Genomic DNA, 27,764 nt, shown 5'->3' with positions numbered 1-27,764 from the left:
GGGGTGCATGTGCCCCTTTGAATCACTATTTTTGTATCCTTTGGGTAAATACTTAGTGCAACTGCTGGGTTGTAGGGTAAATCTATTTTTAACTTTTTGAGGAAACTCCATACTGTTTTTCAGAGTGGCTGCACCAGTTTGCATTCCCACCAATAGTGTAAGAGGGTTCCCCTTTCTCCACATCCTTGCCAACATCTGTTGTTTCCTGTGTTAATTTTAGCCATTCTGACAGATGGGAGGTGGTATCTCATTGTGGTTTTGATTTGTATTATACATTCTTATTTTAACCAAGAAATAATACATTGTATTTGTATTTGTATTTGTATTATGTATTTGTATTTGTATTTGTATTATACATTCTTATTTTAACCAAGTAATAATACATTGGTGGGGTGCCTGAGTGGCTCATTTGGTTAGATGTCCAACTTCGGCTTAGGTCACAATCTCACAGTTTGTGAGTTCGAGCCCTGTGTTAAGCTCTGTGCAGGAGCATGCTTCATATTGTTGTCTCTCCTCTCTCTGTCCCTCCCCTGCTTGCGTGCTCTCTCTCTCTCAAAAGATAAACAAACACTTAAAAAATTTAAAATAATAAATTGGTGATCTGTTCATTTCAGCTGAGGGAAAGGATTCTTTGTCCCCAGGCCTCAGCTCCTTTCAGAGCTCTAGAAATAACTACATCTGTGGGAACAGATTCTACTCCTCCAGATGAGCAGTGACTTCTCTTGAAAGCTGAAATGAAAGTTATTTTCCCTACTCCCACTTTGTGAGATACTAGTTAAGTCACTTTCCTTAGTGGCTCTTAGTTTTCCTCACCTCTAAAATTGGGATGAGGGGCCTGAGAGGCTCAGTCAGTTAAGCGTCTGACTTCTGCTCAGGTCATGATTCGAGCCCTGCATTGGGCTCTCTGCTGTCAGCAAGGAGCCCGCTTCCAATACCCTGCCTCCCTCTCTCTCTGCCCCTGCCTGGCTTGTGCTGGCCACACGCGCACTCTCTCAAAAATAAATAAACATTAAAAAATAAATAAGTATAATTGGGATGGACTACGTTATCTGAGTCTCTTCACTCTGAAGTTCCATGATGCAAAAATAATGGACGAGAAGACATTTTGGTAAAGTACAAAGCAAAACACAGATGGTCTGTCCTCCTCAATTACAAGTGGCACCAAGCTTGCTTGTCTGTGGATCACTGTGGGAGGCTGTATGCTAAAACTTTGGTGTTTCTTTCTACATTCGACCACTCTCCAAGAGTAGCACAATCAGTCATACCGAGGTGGGCAGAGATGGTGGGTGTATACAGCATGAAGGAAGGAGGTGGGACACATCTACCTATGGCTGATACACAAGTACTATGTGTCCCCTCAGTGTGGGCAGCCCCAAAGCTGCCTTTTCTAATTAGAGATAATCTCACTGCTTCAGCTTTCATTGTGAGATGTCTCCCACATCACCATCTTGCCACAACATTTCCAACAGCCTAGAGGCATGTAGCATTACAGCTGAAGACTTGGCTTCTCCTAAACCAAACTCCTCTTTTTTACTCCTCTCTTCAAACCTAGGCCTGTTTCCTGACATCTGTTACAGGCACCAATTCTAGCCCACTCTGCTTCAGAACCCTTTCCTCCCTTTCCTTTGCATTTTATAAGCACCATACAGTACACCTGATTTAGTCTTTTGAATTTGTTCTCCATCCTTCCTTCATAGTCCTGTCTAAGGCCTCATCCCAGCCACTTTCTCCACCAAAAAGACAAAACAAAAAGCCATTATTGAAGTCATTTTGTTTCCTCAACTTCAGTTCATTTTGTATCCTCATCCTGGATTAATACTTCTAAAATGTGTTATTACCCTGTGGCTATCCCACTGTTTGCCACAAACTTTTGTTTCTTTTGAGGTTTTCTGTGACTTTGAATCTTCACAGCTGTGTATCTTCTATTACTGCCTAGAGCCTTCATTCATTCATTCATTCATTCATTCCATTTGTACATGCCCTGCTCTCCCATTGTTGAAATGCTTTCCCCTTCCCCTGTGCCCTGTGCAGGACACATATTTTCAAAGTCTAGGTCCTGCCATTTATGAGGAGTTTTCTCTAATCCTTCCGGTCTATACCTTTGCTCTGAGTTCTTTGCCACATCTTTTTGACCCATGACCATTCTATTCTGTATTGCTCATCAATCTAGTAATGTTTTTAACATGTATTTTCATCTTTTGACTAGCATGTATTTTAAGTTCTTTGTGGTGAGGGAACTTGTCACTAGAGAGGGCTTCAAAATTTGCAAATCTGCTCATCATAAGAAAAACTTTAACACCCGAAAAACTAAACACATAGTTCACACACACACAAAGAAATGTTCAGTCTCAACACTCAAGATATTTAAAAGATTTGAGATGCCATACCAATCTATTAGGTTGATAAAGATAAGAACCACAATGTAGAATTGCGCCTGTGCAGAGAAATAAGCAGTCTTCTGGTGGGAATAGCACATACTACCACTTTCTGGAGGATACAGGAGGGAAAAGTTTAAGAAACTGTTTATATTCTTAATCCACCAATTTCACTTTTAGGAATGCAACCAAAAAAAAAAAAAAACCGCACAAAGCTGTATGTTTAAGGTGGTCATCATAGTGTTAATAGGGCAGTAGGTAAATTATGATCCAGTTGTACAATGGAATACCATGCACTCATCAAAAATAATGGATGTAGGGTATATCTTTTCTCACTGTTCCTGGCCCCCTTCTGGTATCAGCACCCTGTTCTTTCTTTGAGCAACCACTCTTCCTCTACCCCTCTCAGTTCATGTAGTCTGGGTATCTTAGCTTGGTTTTTCAGAGAAATAGACTCTAAGATGGAGATATTCATGCAGAAAGTTTACTGGGGAGTGTGAAAATCAACACCTGTGGGAAAGTCTAGGGAGTGGGGATTGGGCAAAGGGAGGAATTGAACTGTGAAGTAGTTGCCATAAAGGCCTCAGATGATCCCAGCAAGGAGCTGTGGATCATCTTTCAGTGTTGTTCCAACTTGAGGCAATGGGGTTGGGGTTCGGGTTTTATACATCCCATGTCAATGTGGATGAGAGCTGACACTGGGAGGGATGGTTCTCAGCTAAGGGCAGTTCCCAGAGAGGGACTTAGCTGAGGCATCAGCTGTGGCTACTCCCAGCGGCTGGGGGAATGAGTGGCTCAGTCCTAAATGGGGAAGTCCGGTGGTGCATCTCTCCTCCTCCTCCTGGCCAGGCACAGCTAATCTGAGCATTCTGACTACACAATGCTTGCTTTCAAATAATAACTGGTTCAGGGTGGGCACATGACTGCATAAGGTTGATGAGATCCAGTATGGGGTTTTTGTTGGAACAACGAGAAAATAGGCGCTCTTGCTCCTGAGTCTGCTAGGCTAGGACAATAAAAACACACACAACTTTCTTCACAGCACCTCTTATACAGTCTATTTACCATTGAAGAAAATGAGGCCAACACTCAGAAAAAGCAGAGCCAAGAGAGAGAGCCCCAAAGCTACTATTTGGGCAATTAAATCCACTACTTTAAAGTGCCTGGGCTCTTCAGGTACACAAGCCAATATATTATGTTTTTGCATTACTCAGTTTACGTGGGTTCTGACAAATACCGTTCCTTTGAACAACTGTGTCAAAGGCGGGCAGGTAGGGGCACTGATCCCATGCGGTCAAAAATCCACATATAACTTTTGACTCCCCCCAAACTTAACTACTAATAGCCTGTTGACTGGTAGCCTTATCAATAACACAAAGTTGATTAACACGTATTTTGTGTGCTGTATGTAATATATACTGCATTCTTCCAACAAAGCTAAATAAAACATTAAGGAAATCATAAGAGAAAATATTTTTCAGTACTGCACTGAAAACAATTCACGAATAAGTGCAACCGCACAGTTCAAACCCGTGTTGCTCACAGATCTACCACTGTACAATGATGTATAATAAAGGCAGTATTCATGATACAATAAGTGAAAAGATTAACACAAAACATATATTTTACACATAGGAATGATGCCAGTTTTGTAAAACAAACCCAGGTACACAATGAAAAAAATAAAAAGAATGCAGCACAACAGAAACAATGGTTATAACTAAATGGTGAGACGGGACGGGGGTGGGGGTGGGGTGGGGCTGAATTTAATTTTCTTCCACACGTTCCGCAAAGATGTCAGGGCCTGGGATTTTTGCCCTGCTGACCTTACTTCCTATCCAGTCAACTGGCGGGATTCCCGTGAAACGGTACCAGGTGATTTCCAGACCTGTTACCGCTTCATGGGGCGCCTACCAACCGTCCTTGGTCTCTCCCAGCTAATATCTCAGCGTGGCATGGGAGCCTTCATGAGCTTATTTCAACTCCTCTGCCACCTTAGCTGCAGCCACACGGAGTCACGGCTCCGGTTTCTCAGGGGTGCGTCTCCGCGTTCCCGGTCCCTACCGCCCTGCCACCCCCCTTCAGGTCGCGCTTGCTCCTCCAGAAGCCCCGCGTGGGCCCGCAGAGCGGCTCTGCTTCCAGGCTCAGAGCGGGTACTCTGCATGTTCAGAGAGCAGAGAGAGTTAAGTGTCAGGTGATTCGGGAACCCCACACTGCCGCTTACCTGCAGCTCCGGTCGAGCGGGGGGAGACCGCCGGGAGAGGCGGGGCAGCGGGCGGTGGGGCGGGCGCAGCGGCTTCCCCGCCCCGGGGCGGCGCTCGCGCTAGGGGCCTGGCGGCTCCCGCAGCCCGGCTCGCCTGCCCTCGGAGCCCAGCGCCGCCGCCATGTCTTCCGGGGCCAGCGTGAACGCCCTGCAGCGCCTGGTGGAGCAGCTCAAGCTGGAGGCTGGCGTGGAGAGAATCAAGGTGAGGCGGGCGGCGGCGCCCTTTGGTCAGGGCGCGGGGACCTCCCTCCCTCCCTGCGGCGGCCGCCGCCGCCCGGGAGCCGTGAGAGAAGAGGCCGGTTGCCTCTCGCCGCGGCTCGGTCGCGATGGCGGCCGTGAGGACGGCGGCCCGGCCCCGGCTAGATGTCGCGGCTCGGCGGGGACGCGGGCCCGAGGGAGGAGGCAGGGCCTGGTGGGTCGGGGGAGACGGGCGCGCCCTCGGGGTCGAGTGCCCTGGGGGCGTCTCCCTGTTGGCGGCGCAGACGGTGACTCGGGGTGTGGGAGGAGGTGCGGCGTGGGGCGCACGCGCGCAGACCCGGGATGCCCGCGCCGCGCGGCTCGCCTGGCTGGGCTGGTGCCGGCCTGCGGGGCGACGAGGACCGGCCTCGCTGATGGGTTGATGGGACGAGAGCGAGAGCGGGAAGACGGGGCTCAGGTTTTCGGCGTGGTGACAGGGTGTAGGGCCCGGCCCTGCACCACGGCAGACAGGAGGGAGAGCGGGATCGGGGAATATGGAGTTCAGTGTTGGACTTGTGGACTCTGCGGAGATTTCCATGTGTTGGGCCGCATGGGCTTGAAGCTCAAAGCTCAGAGAACAAGAGGCTGAAAGAGGTCATTAGAATGTATGGGGGTGAAAACAGTGTATTAACGAAGAAATCAGAGTGTGGAGCCCAGGACCAGCCAAAATGTGACTGAGAGAGAACCAAGAGGAAGTGAGGAAAGAGGGATTTTCAAAAATTGGGATCTTAGTCACTGTGGCCAGTGTTTAGTCAGTTGATTGGAAAGCATCTGTTGTGTAATTGTGTTGAGCAACGAGGGTATGTGTATTCGTATGCGTGAACACGTATTCAGCCTATGTTCATATGTAGAATGTATGTCCGTATGTATGAATACACCCTGCTGTGATATTCCAAGTACCTCCATAGTGCCTTTTGTCTGTATTTGGCACTGTATTAGGTGCTGAGAATATGCTGATAATTGTGGCAAAGATCATCAATAAACACATTAACCAACAAGTAAAATAATTTCAGACCATAAGTGAAGATTATAAAACAAGGTAAAGAATTACGGACCACAGAAGAGGTTTTAATAACATAGGTAGTAGAAGCAGAATCTAGATTGTAATAGGGTAGACAGACTTTTTTTAAAAAAGAAATCTGGTTTTAAAGAGGAAACAACTTTTATTTTTTTAATTTAGAAAATGAAAAGCCTTATTTCGAGGCTGAGGGAAGGGAACAAACGATTTTTAGGTTGAGGAGGAACAAATAGAGAAGGAGAATTGGAGGTAGAGGAGACACTCTGTGGGGGTATGGGATTGGAGGCACACCTTCTGAGATGGGAAGAAAGGAAATCCGGACATGTATGAAGATAGATGTTTCTAGACATACAGACTTAAGGACTTGTAGGATGACGATTTTCTCTGTGAAGTTTACCTCCAGGGCAGAGGGGAGGGAGCTAATGGAATCACAAGAGTGAGGGTGGGGAAAGTGCTGCTGGGAATGGAAGAGGATCCCCAACCAGGCACATCCGTAGACACCTTATGACTCTAAAGACCCAGCTACTTTGAGATTGGAGACTGATTGTCCTGCTTGGGGATTGGGAGTACTCAAGGTGAATAGTAGTTGATCCAAGTAGTGCGTTATCAGGGGAAGTATGCTGGAAAGATGGAGGTGGGGATGTAGGGCAAGGAGTTTGAGGGGTTAGCCAGGAAGAGGCTGAACCTAGGCTGGTTAGAGAAGAAACTGAGCCTGCTGGTGATGGGGAGGGCAAAAGGGGAGGAGGTGTTCTCCCTGAGGTCAAAGACTGCCTGGACTCAGATTTAGCCCCATCACTACCTGTAGGATCTTGGGCAAGTTAACTTAATTTCTCAGTCTTTGTTTTCTCATCTGTGAAATGTATTTTTGTAATAATACCTGACTCACCGAGTTGATGAGACAATTAAATGAGCTAAATGCATGTAAAGCCCTTTGAATAGTAAGAAGAAAGGAAGCGGCATTCTGGATGGGTAGGAGAGATTGTGATCAGAAAGTAGGATGTTGAAGTGTAAAATTTCAGATGTGGAGCAGTTACAGGTTTAGCTGTAACTTGGCATTGGGGAGAAGGTTGTTTGAGGAAAGGAGGTCAGGGAACTGAAACTAGAATTGTCGAAAAATGTTCAAGATGATGTTGGCCTCTGAGATGGAAAGGAGACCTGTGAGCCAGATGCCTGCCTACCCTGTGGACTAGACAGGGAAGATACTTTCTACATTTAAAAAATAATTATAGGTGATGAAACAGATTGAGAGAATTCAAGTCAATTGCTCAAGGTCACACAGATAATAAGCTTATTTGTGGGGTGTTCTCACGTTAGTATGGTTTCAGGTGTTTGGTGGGCTTCTTTCAGGCAGCACCTTTGGGAGTCACAACATTCCAGGTCTAGTTTGCCTCATTTCAGGGCTCAGTGATGAATGGATGCCCTCACCACACCCAGAGATGTCTTCTCTTGAGCAGACTTGCTAACTGGTAAATAAACCAGGACATCAATTTTCTAGCATATAATGGAAGGCATCCCTTCCCAGTGATTGGAATGTTCCATATCCTTCCAAGGACCCCTTCTCTGTTTTGGAGAATTCTCTCAGAAGTTGCTGTGTAAGCATGGAGTCAAATGAAGGAAAGTCATATACTTTGGGTATCCCACCTCCAATGGCAGTGACAACTTCTAAGTGTTTGGGCTTGTATTCCACCCCCTCCAGTCTCTTCTATAAAAGTGCTAGAGAAATGCTGCACCCTTTAATTTTCTCTTATTTTTCTCTGCATATCCCCTCAACTTTTTGACCATGTTCTGTAGGATGGGGTCCAGTTAGTCCCATTTCTCCAGGGATCCAGGAAGGTAGTCTCCTCCTACCCATCATGTGTGGAGTTCATCTGTTCCCTCTGATATAGAGTTAGTAAGCATGAGCATAATTGGTTCTAAATTCCTTTTGAATAAATAACTTATTTTATAACCATTAGTTCCAATTATAATTAACATGAAAATGTCAGAACTTCTTTTGAGGGAAAAGCAAGCTAATAAACTTCTCTAAAACTTAGTGATTTAAAGCGACATTTATTAACTCACAATTCTTAGGTCTACAGTTTGAGCTGGGTTCAGCTGTACGGTTCTGCTGCTTGCTCTTTGCTGGGCTCTTCCATGGATCTGCAATCAAATGGAGGGTTGGTTGGTAGCTGGATGATCCAGGATAGTTTCACTTACATGTCTGGAGGTTGGTAGGCAGGTGGTGGGAGCTGGCTTACTGATTCTTCTCCACACGATCTCCAGTAGGCTAGCCTGGGCTCATTGGATGGTGGTCTTAGAGTTCAAACCACAGCAAGAGTAGTTGGAAAGGCTCTTGAAGCCTAGGCTTGGAACTTGCCCATTATTTCTGCCACATTTTCCTGGTCAAAGCAAGTCACAAGGCCAGCCCAGATTCAAGGGTTGGGTACAGACTCTACCTTTTGGTGAGAGGAACTGCAAAATATTGTGACTGTTCTTGCAGTCTACCACAATGTATTGCTGACTGTGTGTCAGCACTATTCTAAGTGTTTTACATGCATTTAGCTCATTTAATTGTCTCAACTCACTGAGTCAGGTACTGTTACAAAATACATTTCACAGATGAGAAAACAAAAACTGAGAAATTAAGTTAATTTGCCCAAGATCCTACAGGTAGTGATGGAGCTGAATTTGAGTCCAGGCAGTCTGGTTCCAGAGGCTGTGCTCATAACCAATAAGCTATCCTGCTTCAAAAGCATGGTGGAGAAAACTTGTCACTTGTTTTGGGCAGACTGGATAAGGCGCCAGCCTTGTAAACATTAAACAGTTTGCTCACATGGCAAACCTGAATATATCAATGCATGCTTTTTTATATAAGTGAAAATTTGTAACAGATGTGCTAGAATGAGCTATTTTCTTTACCAAAACTCAAACTCAGTCTCAAAACTAGGATTGTAAATGGATCAAAGATGCAGCTTTATCTTAATTGAAGAAGCAACCCTAAATCATAGAAATGGTAACATTTCCCTTTCGAGTTCAGGTATTAGAACTTTCATCAAAAAAGAGACTTGTGGAGATCACAGGATGTGTGGCCTTTATCAAGTTGTGGGATCATTTCTCAGACTATCAAATGGCTGTCAGATGGCTCTGGCTGTGAGCAGCATGTCAAGCTGTGGTCCCTTTGTTTCAGGTCTCGCAGGCAGCTGCAGAGCTTCAACAGTACTGCATGCAGAATGCCTGCAAGGACGCCCTGCTGGTAGGTGTTCCAGCTGGAAGCAACCCCTTCCGGGAGCCCAGATCCTGTGCTTTATTCTAAAGGCTGGTGAGTAATGATACACCACCATGCTGTCTAGGGGCTGTGGCATTATCCCAGGGCTCCCCAAGGGCTTGGGCAACAGAGTTTTCAATATCTACTATTGTTGGGGGAATTAAAGTAAGAATAGCAAAATGCACAACTTTCCCTGAAGGTGAGTCTAGGTGGCTGCCTGTGGAATACATCTCATTAAGAGAGTCTCAATCCTCTTTGGTACTAACTCCTGAGATGTTAATATCCTTCTGTACTTGAGCTCTTTAACCGAGTTGGCTGATAGTAATTTCATGACCTTAATCCCACCATCTCTGTCCTGACACCATCCCAGAGTTGTGATTTGCTGCTCGGTGCTATCAGCTGACTTGCTGCTCTGGGGACTAAGAACTCCGCAGTGGAGTCTTGTTCCTACCGCCAGCTGTGATTTCTTTCCTGGAGGCTTTCACAATAGATCTGTTTTAATGGAAGAAGAAATGTAGCTATTAGGGAAAAGTGTGGGTAGAGTTAAAAGAACTTTAAAAATTGATTACTGAAATGAAAACACCTCTCTTTGGTGGCATATTAGAAATTTCATAGGTTCTAATGTGTTGTATGGGGTTTCATTCACATTTTCACTTGTTTTTTTTCCTTTTTTTGGAAGAGGTCAAGGTATAGATTACTAGAGTCTTTTGGGGCCAACACATTTCAAATTATGTGTTCTGAGGGTTTTCATACAGTGAGTCTTTTTTCATATATTTGCAAAAGGAAATTATTCATATTAACAAGAAGGAAGTAATCATACTATCGGATACTATTGTACCTCTTGATGGAAAATGTTCACATTTATGGTGTTAAAATAATAGTCTTATGTTGGCATAGCATTTTCCTTTTTATAAAGCACTTTAATGGATGTTACTCATTCAATGGTGTGGCTTGGATGTTTTTTATATTGTTACTTTGTACTTTGACAACACTAAAGTGACCTGAAATGATGACTAGTTAATTTTATGTATAAATCTTACTAAAGTGAAAACCTACCCAATTCTGTTTCCAGTAGGGAAGAAGTTCACTGAGGAATGCTTTTAAGCGCAAAGTGATGAATAACTGCCTCCAAGTCTCAAGAAAACACTTTTCTCCAGCCAAATGACTTTTAGATATTTCATACCTTTCCTATGGCCTGGTCCTATAGCCAAAATTCTATAGAAATTGATGAATTTCTACTCAGATAAGGAAACTGGGTGAAAGAGTAGACTTTAAATAACAATGGCCTGATTCTTTTGGTAAAGTTCTTTTATATTTAAGACAAACAAAAATGTTACCACCAAATACACCTCTTTAATAAGCGAATTACTGGTGTTTCTATACCTGGAAATTATGTTTGTTTTATTTACTGGATGTTTACATTTTGGGAAGGAAAACATTTTTGTTTGTTAAAAAAATGAATATTTGTAATTTGTTGTTCCTAAGATTTTTTATACCACAAAACTTGTTCTTTTCTTGTGAATTTACAGTTTCTAAATAAAGACAAGCAAGTATAAAACTGGGGGAAGAATAGGCTTTATCAATCAAATGATGTCTTGATTTTCCTAAATGAGAAGATTGTTTTATTTGTAACACTAAACATGGGAGCTATTTCTTAGCAAACTTGTTTGGAAAGATTCATGTTGTGTTGTGTATGAGATTGCCCCATCCTGTGTATGAACCAGATTTGGTCTTTGTCTTCTTAAGTTCCTCTATTTTATAGTTGTGGTTGTATTTAAAAAAACAAAACAAAAATACATTAGGTCTTTAAAAAAAATGTTTAAATGTGATCTTCAGAACATTGCAAATGATTAAAAACAAAATAATGTGAAAATATTACAGCCTAAATGAATTCTTACTGTCACAAGTAGGTTTTACTTTGATGATGTGCCTTTGATTTAATTTGGGACACTTTTAAAAGGATACTTGATTTGTGTTTGTAATTATCTTTGATGAGCTTGGAAATAAAATTTTTTGCTTAATTCATCGTTTTCTATGGCAGCAACATTTTGTGTCTGATTTTGTTTGTTTTAAGGCTTCATGGACTTTTGTTGCCTTGTGAAATTGAGTGCTGGAAGCGGGAAGTGAAATTTTTGTTTATAAGTGCTTGTAGAACTTTGTTTAAAAAAAAAAGATGTATAACTTGCTGAGAAATCTCAATTTCTGGCAACATTTACACTTATATTTATTTTTTTTTTTTTTTTTTTTTTTTTTTTTTGGGAGAGAGCACAAGCAGAGGAGAGCGAGAGGGAAAGAGAATCTCCAGCAGGCTTCATGCTCAGCCTATAACATGGAGCCTGATGTAGGGCTCAATCTCAGGACCGGGAGACCATGACCTCAGCTGAAATCGAGAGTCAGACACTTAACTGACTGAGCCACCCAGGCACCCCTGCACTTTGAAATAGTTATGTATAAATCCATAAATAAATAAATGAAAATATCTTTTAGCATAATTAGTGTTACTATAGAAAAAATAGAAGCCATCATATGGAAACTCCCTTAACTTCGGCCACTAAACTTCGAAATCTAAGTGATCTGAGTCTCTTCTATTTGATCAAAATTCAGGTGTATTAAATAATCCTATTTATTCTCTGGATCTGTTTCACGTTCTCTGACATTACACTGTCAATTATCCTTTCTCTTTTATCTTCAACTCCTCTATTGGATCCTTTCTGTCAATATTTAAACATGTTCCATTCTTTGTCTTAACAACAAGCATTAAAAAAATCTCCCATTAGAAACGGGAACGCTCTTGCACTGTTGGTAGGAATGCAAACTAGTGCAGCTGCTCTGGAAAACAGTGTGGAGGTTCCTCAAAAAATTAAAAATAGATCTACCCTATGACCCAGCAATGGCACTGCTAGGAATTTACCCAAGGGATACAGGAGTGCTGATGCATAGGGGCACTTGTACCCCAATGTTTATAGCAGCACTTTCAACAATAGCCAAATTATGGAAAGAGCCTACATGTCCATCAACTGATGAATGGCTAAAGAAGTGTGGTTTATATATACAATGGAATACTACTTGGCAATGAGAAAGAATGAGATATGGCCCTTTGTAGCAAGGTGGATGGAACTGGAGAGTGTTATGCTAAGTGAAATAAGCCATACAGAGAAAGACAGATACCATATGTGTTCACTCTTACGTGGATCCTGAGAAACTTAACAGAAGACCATGGGGGAGGGGGAGGGGGGAAAAAGTTACAGAGAGGGAAGGAGGCAAACCATAAGAGACTCTTAAAAACTGAGAATAAACTGAGGGTTGATAGGGGGTGGGAGGGAGGGGAAAGTGGGTGATGGGCATTAAGGAGGGCACCTGTTGGGAGGAGCACTGGGTGTTGTATGGAAACCAATTTGACAATAAATTTCATAAATACATAAATATAAATAAAAAATCTCCATTAAAAAACAAATTTTCAGTTATACAAGATAAGTCAGTCCTAGAGATTACTGTACAGCACAGTGCCAATAGTTAACTGTATTGCATTATAGGGGCACCTGGGTGGCTCAGTCACTTAAGTGTCCGACTTTAGCTCTGGTCATGATTTCATGATTTGTGGGTTCCAGCCCGGCATCAGGCTCTGTGCTGATAGCTTAGAGCCTGAAGCCTGTTCTGGATTCTGTGTGACCTTCTCTCTCTGCCCCTCCCCTGCTTGCACACACTCTTTTTCTCTCTCTCTCTCTCTCAAAAAATGAACATTAGAAAAATTTTTAATAAAAAATATTGCATTATATACTTAAAATTTACTAAGATCTTTAAAGAAAATTTTTTTTAATTTTTTAGAAAGAGAGCAAGAGCATGAGTGGTGGAGAGGGGCAGAGGGAGAGAGAGAGAGAGAGAGAGAGAGAGAGAGAGAGAGAATCTCAAGCAGGCCCCATGCTCTGTGTGGAGCCCAGCGCTGGGCTTGATCCCAGGATCCTGGGACCATGACCTGAGCTGAAATCAAGAGTCAGATGCTCAACCACCTGAGCCACCCAGGCTCCCCTAGAGGGTAGATCTTATGATAGGTGTTTTTACCACAAAAAGTAAAAGTAACAAATAAAAATAATAAGATAAAGAAAATTAAAAAATAAAGAGGGTGGAAGGAAACTTTTGGAGGTGATGGGTAAGTTTATGGCATAGATTGTGATAATGGTTTCAGAAATGTACACTTACCCCCAAACTCATTAAGTTGTACACATTATTATGTACAGCCGTTGATATGTAATACACACACACACACGCACATATACATACATATTTTCTTGGTTCCAGTTTCTCCTTTAGCAAGAACTTGATAAGACAGTACAAGAAACCATAGATGTCTCACTTAGGAATATAGCTTTGTCCTAAATATTAGCAAATCAAATTCAAGAGAAGATACAATCTGACAAAGCTAGTTCAATATATGGAAATCTGTCATTATAATTCATTACATAAGTGGTTCAAAGAAGAGCATCAATGCCAACAAGTCATTTGACAAAATTCAGTAGCTGTTCTGGATAAGAACTACGTGGCTTAGTGAAATAGGAAGAAGAAGAAAGATGATAAAGATTTTATCAGCAGCAGTGGCAAATTTCATACTACATGTTGAAATGTGGAAGCATTCAGCAGCATGTTAAGAACAAAACAAGGATACTTTTTTTTTTAAACGTTTATTTATTTTGAGAGCAGGGAAGGGGCAGAGAGAGAGGGAGAGAGAAAATGCCAAGCAGGCTCTGTGCTGTCAGTGCAGAGCTCAATATGGGGCGTGATCTCACAAACAGTGAAATCATGACCTGAGCTGAAATCAAGAGTCAGACGTTTAACCAACTGAGCCACCCAGGCACCCAAGACAAGGATACATTCTATCACTACTATTGTTCAGCATTGCTTTAGAGGTCTTACCTAATGCAGTGAGATGAAAAAATGAAATGGGGTAAACATTTGAGAAGAAATATCTATTTATGGATTATATACAATTGTACATTTTGAAAACTGATGAGGATATAAGAAAATAAATACTTGAATTTGTGATAGAGTGTGAGGGGCTGGCTGCATACAAAGTTTATGTAGAAGAATTAAAAGCATTTTCTACACTGGCAATAGCTAGTTGGAAATGGGCATTATATCCCATTTTGACTTTAAGGACAAAACTATAAAAATACTTAAGAATACACTTAACAAAGTGCAAGATTAATAAAACTTTTTATTAACAGGGTCTAAAATTTGGGGATATTAAAACAATTCCATTAAAATGCAATCTTACTAAAACTCATATATAAAACTAATGGAATTCCTATTTTTTTAAAGGGAAATTAGTTAAAATATCAGAAGGTTCATACGGAAAATGAAGTGTCCAAGAATAGTTTTTAAAACTCTGTGTGTGTGTGTATGCATGTATAAAACATGGGAGGGTGAAACATGCCTTAATGGGTATTAAAACTTACTTCAAGATGCTGAATCAAAACTATGATTTTTAAAAAATTAAAAAGAAAATAATATTGTGGGATAGGAATAGGCAACAGCTTAGTAATAGATTTTTTGTCTATTCAGTAGGAAAGTATCATTTACTTAAATGGTGCTGGCATTATTGGCTGTCCATTTGGAAGGAAATAAAATTGGCCTGTATTATGTAAAAAAAAAAATCCACATAGGTTAAAGAAGGATAATACAAAAACATTAGAAGAAAAATTAGGGGAATAGTTCTATAACTAGCGTAAAAGAGGTCTCCCTAAGCAAGGCAGGAAACCCAGGAGGGGGGAAAGTGTGTATACTTGACTATATAAAATTTAAATAATGAACTTAAATAAACAAGCAATTCAATTTAAGTATTAAGTTTAAAAATCTTGTATGATAAAATCATAAACTGAATAAAAAAGCAAAAATCAGAAAAACATGTACTTTTTCAGTCTTCATTTTGGATTGCTCGTTTGTACTACCTCCCACCCCACCCCAGCTCACCAACCGAGGCTGCTCTATTTATTGAAATTGTTGTATCCCTTGTTTGAGGGCTGGCTTATTATTTGGGGAGGATAATCAAGCTATGACTGTGAGAGGCAAGGCATGGATCACCCTGGTGTTGATTTCCATTTGTACCCTGAGTCTCAGTGGCAAGGGAAGGAGTATCTATGTCCATACACAGTTGGAAGGGACAGCTGATATTCTGGTGAGGCCTATACAGTTAGGGCTGGACCTAGAAACCTGAAGTAAGTTGGTTCAAAAGCCCTCAAAAGTGAGCAGCACTATCACCAGCAATGGATCTAAGAGCAAGTAAGTCTCTTTAGAACATGAAAAACCTCACTGGGAAATGCTCTCAGAGAAAAAAATCGAAGTTTCCATTGCAAGAGCCAACCTGAGAAGGTGGGGCTGTTCCAAACAATTCCATGTAACAGGGTATTTGGGAGGCTGGACTGACACTTTTGGTCCCCTAACAAGGGCCTAAGAAGACCCTTCAGGCTTTCATGGATCAGCCCAACCTGTAATGTGACAGTGGCTCCCAGGGACTGCTCTGATGGAGCAGAGCTCACTTTATCACTGTTCCCTGACTCCTAACACAAAACTTCCTTCCCAATAACTCTGACAGAGGCTGTTCCAAGGCCCAGACAGAATATGTCCTTAAACAGCAAGCACCATTGAGAAATGCCCACAGGAAGACTCATACTTCCACTCCATTTGGTAGGCAAGCAGGGAAGTAGGTGTTGATAGCCTAACCTCAAGGTTTGCCACAGTCTATGGCCTATGAAGAAATTCCTCTCCTTTGGAAGCTGATTAAAAGTAGGATAAAGGAGATCTGCAAGCTGAGAAACCTTAGCCTTACCTTTAAAGCAATCCTTCCAAAACTTTAAGAAAGTAGAACAGAAGTTCCAATTAGATTTCCAGAAATAGTTTCTCTTTAAAGTCTCCACTCCCTACATACCGAAGCAAAAACCCAAAGCAAAAAAAGTATAACAAAGAGGAGAGTAGTGGGAGGAAAGTAAGAGGTGGTGTTAAGTTAAGCCTGTTTCAAAAATGAGGACGTGTTGGGGCACCTGGGTGGCTCAATCAGTTAAGCGGCCGACTTCAGCTCAGGTCCTGATTTCATGGTTCCTGAGTTAGAGCCCTGCATGGGACTCTGCTGACAGCTTGGAGCCCGGAACCTGCCTCGGATTCTGTGTCTTCCTCTCTCTCTGCCCCTCTCTGGTGCATGTTCTGTTTCTCTCTCTCTCTCAAAAATAAATAAACATTAGGGAAAAAAATGAGGACGTGATTAACAGTATCAAATATGGAAGAGAGGTCAAGTAAGGTGATATTGAGTGTCTCTTGGATCTAAAAAGATAGAGGTCAATTTTGGGAGTAATAGGGTGAGTTTCAGAAGGCAGGACCGAGAGTATGCGTATGGTCTTCAAACATTTTTGCTGGTGTACCACCTGTAATAATGTCAAAACCCATTATATCTCTTTTAGAGATGACATATAAAAGTTTTATTGTAACTTTGAATAGTTGCAAAGAATATAATTTTATTAGAAATTCTGACATTTTAGAATAAAATTATTACATCTTTTAAAAATACCATAGTATAAATACCATACTAATTAGAAAGCTACAACTGTCCATTAAAAAATACACAAGGACACCTCGGTGGCTCAGTCAGTTAAGTGTCCCACTCTTGATTTTAGCTCAGGTCATGCTCTCACGGTTTGTGAAACTGAGCTCCACGTAGGGCTCTGTGCTGACAGGGCTGAGCCTGCTTGGGATTCTCTATCCCTCTGTCTCTGCCCCTCCCTGGCTTGTGTGCACACACACACACACACACTCTTCTCAAAATAAATAAGTAAACTTAAGTATATATTTACAAACTGTATTCCAAAAATACTGTACTAACAATATAGGAAAATATTCTTTCTCCAATATGCTGACACTGAATATTATTTTGCCGATCTGATAGGTGTTCTGTTTTCCTTTGCATTTGCCTAATCAGTAATGAAGCTACATATTGTTTCAAATGTTTATTGGTTATTTTTGTTTCTTCTGTGTAATATCTATTCATATATTTTACCCACACTTCTATTAGGTTGTCTTTTTTCCTATTAATTTGTAGGATTCTTTGAATATTAGGAATGTAAATCTTTTTTTTATTATGTAGGTAGCAAATATTTTCTTAGTAATTTGTTTTAAATTTTTGTTTATGAAGGCAACCATTTATTTTAAAAAATTTGTTTTAATGTTTATTTTTGAGAAGGAGAGTGAGCATGAGCAGGGAGGGAGCAGAGAGAAAGAGGGACAGAGGATCTGAAGTGGGCTCTGTGATGACAGCAGAGAGCACAATTCGGGGCTCCAACTCACATGAGATCATGACCTGAGCTGAAGTTGGCCACTTAACCCACCCAGCGATCCAGGTGCCCCTGAAGGTAACACTTTAAATAGGAAATTCTCTAACATTAACTTTGCCCTTTCTTGGTGATGTAGGGTCAACTCTGGTGATCTTAACTTCTTGACTTAAACGGTCAGACTGAGATGGAGGCTCATTTAAAAAAGGCTTGCTGGAAGAAGGGCGCCTGGGTGGCTTAGCCGGTGTCATGATCTCACGGTTTGTGGGTTTGAGCCCCGCGTCGGGCTCTGTGCTAACAGCTCAGAGCCTGGAGCCTGCTTCGGATTCTGTGTCTCCCTCTCTCTGCCCCTCCCCTGCTCACACTCTGTCTCTATCTCAAAAAAATAAATGAACATTAAAAAATAAAAAAAAAATTAAAAAGGCTTGCTGGAAGAAAGGTGGGAAGCAGCATGGCTTTCAGAAGACAACTAAATATCCCATATATATATATATATATATATATATATATATATATATATATCCCATATATATATATATATATCCCATATATATATATATATATATACTAAAATGTATATATTGCTATTGTTCTAAAAATATATGTTGTAACTATTGCTCTAAAAAAAAGCTTTGCAATGTTCGGGTGAATCTGGAAGATATTTGGATGTTATGACAATTATGCTAATTAGAATATTTTACTTACAAAGATGTAAACTATAGGGCAGAATATATATTTTGAAATTTTAATATGGATAACACCAAGAACATCTAACGACAGAATTTTCTTTAATAAATGAGCAAATCTATCATTTTGTTACTGGATTTTCATCAAAAACAAAGGAATGTGGCACAGAACACTGTCCTTTCTTTCAAAAAAACCTCAGACGAGTTTGTCCATCAACTCTACCAGGGACTTTTTCATACACTAGACGCCGTTTTTTGAATTGTGGTAGTTGTGAATACATGAGATCTGTTAAAAGGAGAAAAAGGAAAACCATTTTATTTCTGACATAGCTATTTTTTCCAGTTATTCAAGTGCATCCTATCTCTTCATCTATCTACAAAGTGTTAAAATTTCCAAACTGAGATAAAATGACTATAAAAATTACATTTTTAGCATAACTGCACCTGTACCTAATGGCCCAATACTGATTAGTGCCATGTATACATATTGTATACTCATGCTTTGCACAAATCATTAAATCTCCCTGGATTTAAGACTCCTTCATTTAAGTTTTCACTCATTAAGCCTGTTCTTTAACTCAAATCTGTAATGTTGTAGAATTTATCCTGAGGTCTGATATGTGATAGGTGGTGATCATGTATGGACTCACCTTCTATGACTGTATTAAATATGACACATTAGCCTGAAATATCCTAGATTTGGATACTTACAGAGGCTGATTGATTAAATCAGTAAAAAAGTAGGCTAAAATATTTAAAACTGTTTTGGTAATTATTCCTGGGGATATAATCTCATAATTACAAGATTTGGATGCCATTATAAGCATATTTAAAAAGCAATGTAGTAGGTAATTGTATCATAGAGGTCACAAATACACATCTGTAATATACGACAAATAGAACATTATCTTGAGGTTATGCCAATGGCTTTGGATAAATTGTCTAGGGCTGCATTAACATCAATTCTAAAAGTGTTGCATCTTAAACAGTGGAAGGTAATGATGTGCTATGGGAAACCACAGTAAAAAGTCAAAAGTTTCCATAGTGTTAATGATACTAGTATCAAAGATTCATGTGACCTGTTTGAATCAAATTATTTTTTGGAAGAAATTTGAAAGTGGAAAAAAATATTTCTAAGCCATTATTTATTTAATATATGATTGGAAAATATATTTATAACTAAGTTAATGAATTAAAATGTAGGTAGACATTTTACTATTCCATCCATATCCCTAAAAGTTTAAATATTAAAGTTATTAGAGGGGTGCCTGGGTGCCTCAGTCAGTTAAGCATCCAGCTTAGGTTGAGGTCATGATCTCACAGTTCACCAGTTCAAGCCCAGCATCAGGCTTTGTGCTGACAGCTCAGAGCCTGGAGCCTGCTTCAGATTCTATGTTTCCCTCTCTCTCTGCCCTTCCCCTGCTATTTCTCTCTCTCTCTCTCTCTCTCTCTCTCATTAAAACATTTAAAACATTAAAAAAAAGTTATTAGAAATAATTTCTAAGATCTCACTGAGAAAATGGGAGGATTATCTTATACACTGGGATACCCTATGTTTAAGAACATATAGTAATTCACATACTTGATTTGGTCCAGGATGGAAAAAAAAAATGGAATTTTCATTCAGTTCATTTATGAAGCTGGAATAAAGTTCATGTCAGAATGTGACAGCACAAATAAAGAACACAACAGGTTAATTGCATTTTGAATGCAGATAATGAAAAAAATAAATATTAGCAACCATATTCAACAGCATATTAAAAGAATCACTCTTCAAAAGCCAATTAAGTTTATCACAGAATGACAATTATTATTTAATATTAGTAAACCTGTTAATGTAATCATTGACATTAATGGGTCAATGGAGAAAACATGTGTGATTTTCCCCACTAGGTGCCAAAAATGTTTGGATAAAATTCAGCATCTGTTCCTCACAAAAGTTCTTACAAAATTTGGGAGATAATACTTCTCATTAAAATCAGGAACAAAACAAATTATGACTATTAAACAGGACCAAATCCAAGTTTTGTGAATCCTGAGGCTTATACAGTTGACCCTTGAACAATGCGGGTGTTAGGGAGGTTGACTGCTCCCAGACCACCCCCCCCAAATTCTATACATAACTTTTTAAATACTTTATTTTTTAAATTTATTTCAGAGAGAGAGAGAGAGCATAAGCAGGGGAGAGGGGCAGAGCAGAGGGAGAGAGAGAGAATCTTAAGCAGGCTCCATACTCGCTTCTACAACCCTGGGATCATGACCTGAGCTGAAATCAAGAGTCAGATGCTCAACTGACTGATGCTCAACCATCCAGGAGTCCCTGTAACTTTTTAAAAAATGTAATCTCTGTACCTGACGTGGGGCCCAAACTCATGACTGTGAGATCAAGAGTCACATGCTCTACTGACTGAACCAGCCAGGTGCCCCCAAAATCTATAACTTTTGACTCCCCCAAAACTTAACTACTAATAATCTACTGTTGACCAGAAGCCTTACTGATAACATAGTCAATTAACACACATTTTGTAAGTTATATGTATTATATACTGTATTCTTAAAATCAAATAAGCTAGAGAAAAGAAAATGTTAAGAAAATCAAAAGGAAGAAAAACTACATTTACAGTACCACACTGTATTTATCAAAAAAATCCATGTGTAAGTGGACCCATGCAGTTCAAACCTGTGTTGTTCAAGGGTCCACTATACAAGTTGGGAGGTACTCTTTTATTATTTTCTATCAGTGATTGCACTCAGGATTGACAGCCTCAAGTCATCACTGCAATTTATTTTAACTTTTTTTTTCAAATTTATTTATTTATTTTGAAAGAATGAGTGATTGGGGGAGGGGCAGAGACAGGGAGAGAGAGAGAAACCTATGCAGGCTCTGTAGTGACAGTGCCACACAGGGCTTGAACTCACAAACCATGAGATCATGACCTGAGCTGAAGTCAGACGCTTAACGAGCTGAGCCACCCAGGCGCCCTTAATGCTTAGTTCATCTAAAGCTACAAGAATTTGACATATTTTGTTTACATTTATTTTCTTAGATGTCTATAATTAGACTTTTGATTTTCTTTTTGACCCCAAAGTTAGTGAAGATTTAAAAAAAATTTTTTTTAAGTTTATTCATTTTTGAGAGAGAGAGAGAGAGACAGAGCATGAGCAGGGGAGGGGCAGAGAGAGAGAGAGAGAGAGAGAGAGAGAGAGAGAGAGACACAGAATCCGAAGCAGGCTTCAGGCTCCGAGCTGCCAGCACAGAGCCCGATGTGGGGCTCAAACCCACGAACTGCAAGATCATGACCCGAGCCAAAGTCAGACGCCCAACCAACTGAGCCACCCAGGTGCCCCTAGTGAAGATTTTTAAGTATAGTAATTCAAACAAACAAAAATTCTTTTTTTAGTTTAGAGATGGTTCTATCTTTTAAAATGACATCTGCCAGTAGTTTTATTAACTTTAGATAGTGTTACCTGGTAATGATTTTTTGTCTCCTGAGTTAGATGAAGATTCAGAGTGCCTTTTCTGTCCTAAACATTTCCCAGCTCTTTGGTGGAAATAAAGACTGCTGAATTCTTTTTGATTTACATTAGGATCAGAAGCGCAAAATAAATCCATACTGGGGACAGATGGTAATTCTCTCCAGAAAGTCTTTTTAGTCCCAGCATTTGAACTTTGATGAAGGAAGCTTTCTACCTCATCCGAAAGACATTTCTGCTGATTAGTGAATAAATTATCTTTCTGAGAGTACCATTTGTCACATGTAGTCTGCTTTTCACCATATTCTAAGTTGAATGAGTGATTCTGTTGTTCCCATACATTTTTCTTGAAGTTCCAGGGAAGAGGAGATTGAGAGCCTTCCAGTGAAAAGTTAGGGGTACATACTTCTTTATTTATAGGTCCTTTTGCAACATGTGTTCCCTTTTTCTGATTATTTATAAAATTAGGGGCAACTCTCTTCTGAGTGTCAATTGGTGATATTATATTTTCACAGTTCATTTGTGTTAGATCCAAAGAAAAAACATCTGACTCTGAATCATTCCAGTTTTGAAAGCAGTTACCAGCCATGTTCCTTGATCCTATATTAATTAGGAAAGGATTATGTACTATATTAGGATTACAACTGGAGTCTTTCCGGTAGCTGGCCTGATTATAAGAAGTCACAGGTGATAAAATGCATGGCATTTCTCTGAGTTGCGTAAGGGAAGAGTTATAGTTTGAAGTGATGTTTGTGTCTTTGTGCACTGTGGCTCCTATGTCTGAATTCTGGTATTCATTATATTCTTGAAAGACAGAGTTTGAAAAGCCAGAAGCTGAACTCTGGGAGGTAATGGTACTAGCCTGATTCCTGTTTTCCCGAGGTGATGGAATTTGAGGTGATTTTGTTATGGAAGAAGAACTAATCTTGAATAAGGAAGTGATGCTACAAAAATGCTAAAAAATTTTTTTAAATTAATGTAATACAAATACAATATACACATCAGTCAAGTAAATATAAATAACAGCACTTATCTATATGGAAAGAAAGCAAAATATAAATAAGTAGGGTATTACAGTGATCCATGTAATAAGAACATAACATAATTAGGCTCCATTAAAAGAAAAACTTATGATTTGTATTTCTTTTCTAATCACTTGTAATAGAATTTTTAGTTACACAAATTATACATGAATGCCATTTGCTTGATAAAAAATTAGAGTTTTTACAATAAGGCTAAAGTTAAAGTTCTCTTTACTACTATAATGAAGGGCATCAGGATTGTTTGGAAGAGATCATGTAAACACATATGAATAGAGTATGTGACTGCATATTAGTGGGCACAATAACATTTCAAAATAATTTAAAGTGTGATAAATGGACTGTACTGAATTATCTATATAAGATAGGTTTAAATGTATAATGTGATTGACAGTCAATGAGAATTCTAAGAAATTTAGTTCAAGTAAATTATTTTTTTTAAGTTTTTTAAATTTATTTTTGAGAGGGAGAGAGTGTGTGCAAGTGGGGGAGAGGCAGAGAGAGAGGGAGACACAGAATCTGAAGCAGGCGCCAGGCTCTGAGCTGTCAGCACAGATGAAGGGCTCAAACTCGTGAACCACGAGATTATGACCTGAGCCTAAGTCAGAGGCTTAACTGACTGGGCCACCCAGGTGCCCCTCAAGTACATAATTTCTTTGTCAATATGTGAAGTCCAAAACAATTAAACTTGGATACCTCCATTTTGAAAATGTTTATGGCAAAAATCAATACTCAAATGGAAAGGAAATACATTCATATAAGAATATGGAATTCAAATAACTAACCTTTAAGACTTTTCCTGGAACTTCAGGTAAAAGTTCCTGAAGCTGACAAAGAGTTGCTAATAATATCCAGTGCAGTGATGGTCCTTTATTTAACATGAGCTGAGCCACCAATGGGTTAATACATGGAAAGTCAAGTAAGTACATTTCTTCCTAGAAAAGAGTTTAAAGGAAAAATCAGCCACTGGTCCTTTGAAAATAACCCATTTTATTCTGCTCAATCTAGAAGATTAAAATTTTTGTCATTGCACCTACCACTCAATTTGAGATGCTGGGGAAAAAATATGGCTAGTAGGGAAAGAAACTTCTTTGTCAGTTAGAGATCATATGCTCTCAGGGGCACTTGGGTGGCTCAGTAGGTTGAGCATCTGACTTCAGCTCAGGTCATGATCTCGTGGTTCATGAGTTCGAGCCTAGCATCAGGCTCTCTGCTGATGGAGACAGTATGATGCCTGCTTTGTGCATGGAGCCCACTTTGGATCCACTGTCTCCCTCTCTCTCTGCCCTTCCCCTCCCCCTCAAAAATAAATGAAAATATTTGAAAAAAAGATTCATATGCTCTCAGAATTGGGAAAGATCTTAAAGTTCATTCATTTCAATCATTCATCCAAAAAACTTGTTACAGTTCATCTCCTTCAAATGACAATTGTATTATATAATGGTAGATTTTCTTTTCTTTTTTCAAAAAATGTTTGTTTATCTTGAGAGTGAGAGCACGAGCTGGGGAAGGGCAGAAAGAAAGGAGAGAGATTCTCAAGCATGAACCGTGAGATCATGACCTAAGCCAAAGAGTCCAGTGCTTAACTGACTGAGCCACCCTGGCACCCCTCTAATGGTAAATTGTCTAATGAAAACGTTTTCAGGGACTTTAGTACCTCAAGATTTCTTTAGCTCATCCTTTGTAGGCCATATGTTACTATCACTATTTGATTTAAGATGAACCATGTTTATGATATCTAACAGATGTTGTAGTTTCAGGAAAGCCTTGCTGTGAAGAATAGAGGAAGAACTTCTATCAACCAGAACTGACCTTGATGGCCTAAAAATGTGTTCCAGAGAGATCTCATAATAATCTAGAAATATAGCAGCCATCTTTTATTATTGTCATATTCCCTCTTCTTTCTGGGATATACTGGCTTTTTGCACCCTCTTTGATAAAATCAAATGACAGACATGTGAGTAGATTAGACATGCCTTGGTAATAGGGAAACTGCAGACATATATACATCCCATAATTAATTATACCCATACTTGCCAATAGTACTATGTTTTGCTTAGGCATATAAAAATTCTGTGATTTAATATACATGAATATTTTTTAATGTATATGAATACACAAATATTTATTTGCTTTATAATTTTATTTTTTGAATAGGCAAAATAGGCACATGGTTCAAAATTCAAAGGGTACTAAAAGATGTGCAGTAGGGGTGCCTGGGTGGCTCAATCAGTTAAGCGTCTGACTGTGGCTCAAGTCATGATCTCATGGTTTGTGGGTTCGAGCCCCATGTCCAACTCTCTGCTGTCAGTTCAGAGCCTGGAGCCTGCTTCAGATTCTGTGTCTCCCTCTCTCTCTCTGCCCCTCCCTCACTTGTGCCCTCTGTCTCTCTCGAAAAATATATAAATAAACTTATCAAAAAAGGTGTGCAGTAAAAACTCTCATCTTCCTGCCCCCCATTACCCCAGTTTTCCTGTCTGGAGATAACTAATGTTATCATTTCTTGATAGCATTATCATGATCTCTTCCAGAGATATTTTATTTACTTATAAACACATATAAATATTAATTTCCCCTTGTTCAAGTGGTAGGATACAAACTGTATGCCACAACTTCATTTTTCATTTAATATAGCTAAAGGTCATTCCATGTTAGTAAATAAAAAGCTCTATTATTCTTTTTTTATGGTTTCATGATTTGAATATATTAAAAAAATAAAGGAAACTGAGATATAAGGTTGGTATGAGAACTTAGACATATTATGCTTAACCTGAAGGAATTTCTAAAAAGTTACTATTCAATCTTACGAATATTTTACAACTCTACTTTCAGTTTTGATTATGTAACTTAATTGCTGACAAAGGCAATGATGGAATTTTGCTATTATCATATTTACCACTCTTAAATGTATAAATTTATGAATTAGAAAAAGTTATGTTTTAAAAATATTAGGCATTAAAAGTTCATTAAAATACTTCTGTCAAGTTGCAAAATACCCATGATTCTGGAAAATGATCTAAATAGATACTGTACATTATGGTTACTGTTCTATATGCTTATGCAAACATTATAGGACAAAAATATGCAACCAAAAAGAGAATTCAAGTATATGTATCTGTACTTGCTTTGCAAATATCTAATTTACACATTTAGGGGATGAACCTTAGATGGTGAAACTTCAAGCCAGGATTTATCCAACCATTCATAAGGATCTCTCTTCGAGGTCATTAAACTGTGATCAGCAATTTGTCGAACTATCAGTGCAGCCTCTTCCACTCCTGGGGCAAGTACAAGCTAAAATATATTTTCTATATGTTAGATTATAGGAAATATTAGGGAGCAAAATATATCTTGCAAAAACTGTTTGTAATTAGAAGAAAAAAGCCCTGATTTTAACCTTTGAATATAATTTTAGATATAACTTATTAAAGTATCTATGTGAAATCCAGCATATTTTGTGAGTCTAAGCAATTTTCTTCCCTTCTTTAAACGTGGTATCTTTATAGTTTTCCAATTTTTGGAACTAAATTTCTTTACTTCCATTTGGCATTTATTAATAATTTGTTAAAATAACATATTTGGTTTTATATTTCACTTATGTTAGAAGCAAAGCAATTTAGATTATCATTAATAATATTTAATATTTTGCTTTTCCAAGTTAACTCTAATAGTTACCAAAAATAAGAATTTTAAAAATATACTGCAAGCTTTTTCAAATACTTTTTTAAAAAAGGATATTTACAGATGAAGATGATGTGTATTTGAAAAGAAAAAAAGTTTTGATTTAGAGTATTTTGGGAATTGTTCACCCAATATTGGCTTATTTGATACTATGCTCTGTGTACTAAACTTTAAAAAAAGTTTCTTAATATTTCCTACTTCCTGTCTTTCAGTTGTGTTTTCCTCCAGGCCCTTCTCTTTCGAAATGCCAGCATTTTTCTTCTGCTTTCAGTTCTATTTTTACCTTCATCTTTTAGATTCAGTTGAAGTATAGTCCATGGGTTAGCAGTTTAATGTGGATAGAGAATACTGCCCTAAACAGTCATATCTTAGAAATATAAACACCCTGTCCTGTAGTGAAAATTCAAGAAATAGAGGCTGTAGAAACCTTATAAAATCATTATGACAATTTTTTATTTCACAAGAAGAGTAACAAATACAAGACTGTTAATACATACCTGTAGGGAATACATGTATTCTAAAGAAGGATTTTCTTTAAACTGTATTAAGTACATACAGAGTGTATAGAAACAACACTGTTTGATTCCAAATTAATTTTATTTCAGTTTTGGATGTTTTGAGAAGATTTGACACATGGTGATGATAATGAATATTACCTTAATTTATTAGAGCAAGGATTCTGGAGCTCATGGCTAGGCTTTGAGAGATTCAGAAACCCCCTAACACTGTTTTCAAAATTTTGCATATGTGTTTATCTATGCATTTTTCTGCAAAATGAGTTCATAAAGACATAGACCTTTTTTTGACATTAGAATAAAACATAGCCTAACACTAATAGCAGTATATTCTTTTAGTTTAAGAAAATGTACTTAAACTTCCTCATGTTTCTTTTATGGCTAGGCTCTTCAGATGCCTGAAAAAAATTTTTTTAAACCCATAACTGATGTGCTCTAAAAAGCCAAAAACTATACTACTAAATACAGTGAGGTAAAGCAACAATATATTCTAAAATAATATGAGTCTAGGGAGCCCCTTTTATGTAATAATGTTATTAAGCCAGAAGAATGGGAGACTTGAGTATTGGTGACATATTTTAATGTGTTTTGATTTAATTTTATTTAGTAGATGTTTGTTGAATATTTTTACTGTTTATAAAGTAATGTGCTAGATGCTATACATTTTACAAAGAAAAAGGGCCTAGTTTTTACCCTCCAGGGTGGAAGGTACATGAATGAATACCTTATACTATAATAAAGGCATAAAGTGCGCCTGGGAGAATGGGAGGAGAGATTTATCCTGAGAGGGTATAACTGGGGAACATTTTTTTAAAGTTTATTTATTTAAGAGAGACAGAGACAGCACAAGCGGGGGAGGGGCAGAGAGAATGGAGAGAGAGAATCCCAAGCAGGCTCTGCACTGTCAGTGCAAAGCATGACG

The 27,764-nt window shown here is 39.0% G+C and overlaps 2 protein-coding genes across 7 annotated transcripts in view; one reads left to right on the top strand and one right to left on the bottom strand.

The window, feature by feature from the left end:
* Positions 1–4,681: 4,681 nt before the first annotated feature.
* On the top strand, positions 4,682–11,162 carry GNG10 (G protein subunit gamma 10). The gene is made up of 3 exons (XM_027034823.2): positions 4,682–4,840; positions 9,060–9,191; positions 10,210–11,162. Exons 1-2 carry the CDS (start codon positions 4,760–4,762, stop codon positions 9,183–9,185), a joined length of 207 nt encoding a protein of 68 aa, XP_026890624.1. The 5' UTR covers positions 4,682–4,759; the 3' UTR covers positions 9,186–9,191; positions 10,210–11,162.
* Positions 11,163–18,177: 7,015 nt separating this feature from the next.
* SHOC1 (shortage in chiasmata 1) overlaps positions 18,178–27,764 on the bottom strand; it is an 84,325-nt gene continuing 74,738 nt past the window's right edge. For 5 of the 6 annotated variants that reach the window (XM_027034824.2, XM_053204799.1, XM_053204800.1 and 2 more), the window contains 4 exons: positions 25,809–25,940; positions 23,432–23,581; positions 21,601–22,561; positions 18,178–18,418 (listed from right to left, as the gene is read on the bottom strand). In XM_027034824.2, the coding sequence (XP_026890625.1) occupies positions 18,318–18,418; positions 21,601–22,561; positions 23,432–23,581; positions 25,809–25,940 (1,344 nt within the window). In that variant the 3' untranslated portion in view covers positions 18,178–18,317. The remainder of the gene's footprint in view (positions 18,419–21,600; positions 22,562–23,431; positions 23,582–25,808; positions 25,941–27,764) is intronic. The other variant, XM_053204802.1, reaches the window with a different exon arrangement.

The sequence above is a fragment of the Acinonyx jubatus genome, chromosome D4, assembly GCF_027475565.1.
Source record: "Acinonyx jubatus isolate Ajub_Pintada_27869175 chromosome D4, VMU_Ajub_asm_v1.0, whole genome shotgun sequence".
Classification (NCBI taxonomy): domain Eukaryota; kingdom Metazoa; phylum Chordata; class Mammalia; order Carnivora; family Felidae; genus Acinonyx; species Acinonyx jubatus.
This window is presented reverse-complemented; position numbering and strand designations above follow the sequence as displayed.